The sequence below is a fragment of the Morone saxatilis genome, unplaced genomic scaffold (assembly GCF_004916995.1).
Source record: "Morone saxatilis isolate NCDOM2014 unplaced genomic scaffold, NCSU_SB_2.0 Contig21, whole genome shotgun sequence".
In the NCBI taxonomy this organism is placed as follows: domain Eukaryota; kingdom Metazoa; phylum Chordata; class Actinopteri; family Moronidae; genus Morone; species Morone saxatilis.
Genome location: NW_023339774.1, coordinates 11,277,792 through 11,278,563, shown reverse-complemented (window position 1 = coordinate 11,278,563; position 772 = coordinate 11,277,792). Strand labels below are relative to the sequence as shown.

General features: G+C 46.1%; 1 protein-coding gene across 1 annotated transcript in view; it reads left to right on the top strand.

Moving 5' to 3' along the window:
* Positions 1 to 772, top strand: part of mat2aa (methionine adenosyltransferase II, alpha a) — a 6,275-nt gene that overhangs the window by 4,933 nt on the left and 570 nt on the right. The window contains exons 7-8 of the mRNA XM_035668308.1: positions 25 to 168; positions 355 to 537. Coding sequence (XP_035524201.1) covers positions 25 to 168; positions 355 to 537 — 327 coding nt within the window. The remainder of the gene's footprint in view (positions 1 to 24; positions 169 to 354; positions 538 to 772) is intronic.

The following is a 772-nucleotide window of genomic DNA, read 5'->3' as shown; positions in this document are numbered from 1 at the left end:
CACACCGTCGTGGTCTCTGTGCAGCACGATGAGTGTATAGGTCAGGACGAAATGTGCCGTTGTCTGAAGGAGCAGGTGGTGAAAGCTGTGGTTCCCAGTGGGTACCTCGATGATGAAACCATATACCACCTGCAGCCCAGTGGCCGCTTTGTCATTGGAGGACCGCAGGTGAGACAAGAATGTCTTTTAAAATCTGCACCTCTTTAGTTATTCTGCACAGTAACTAAATTATGGTCCAGACCTACCAGACAAATATTGAACTAGCTGTTCTTAAATGCTTAAGACTAAATGAATAAAATCATGAAAAATTTATTGTCATAAATGTACATAAACCTCCTTTGTTTATCCCCACAGGGTGACGCTGGTCTGACAGGGCGTAAGATCATTGTCGATACTTACGGGGGCTGGGGTGCCCATGGAGGTGGAGCTTTTTCTGGGAAGGACTACACAAAGGTAGATCGCTCCGCTGCCTATGCTGCCCGCTGGGTGGCCAAATCTCTGGTGAAAGCGGGGCTCTGCAAGCGTGTGATGGTCCAGGTGAGTGTACAAGACTCACCCGAAATCTATCAAGGTGCCAAGGACCGAGGTCACCGGTCAGCTTGAACAGTCGCTCACACACCGTCCTGTTCGTCAAATACTTCTCCCAAAGTGGTTTGTGAAGTTTTTGTGGATGTTTTCTAATTTGTATTTTTTTTCAGACCTCACCATCCATGTGGAAATGTATCAGGTTGCCACTATACTATTCCTGTTTGTTTTGTTTGTTGTTTTTTTT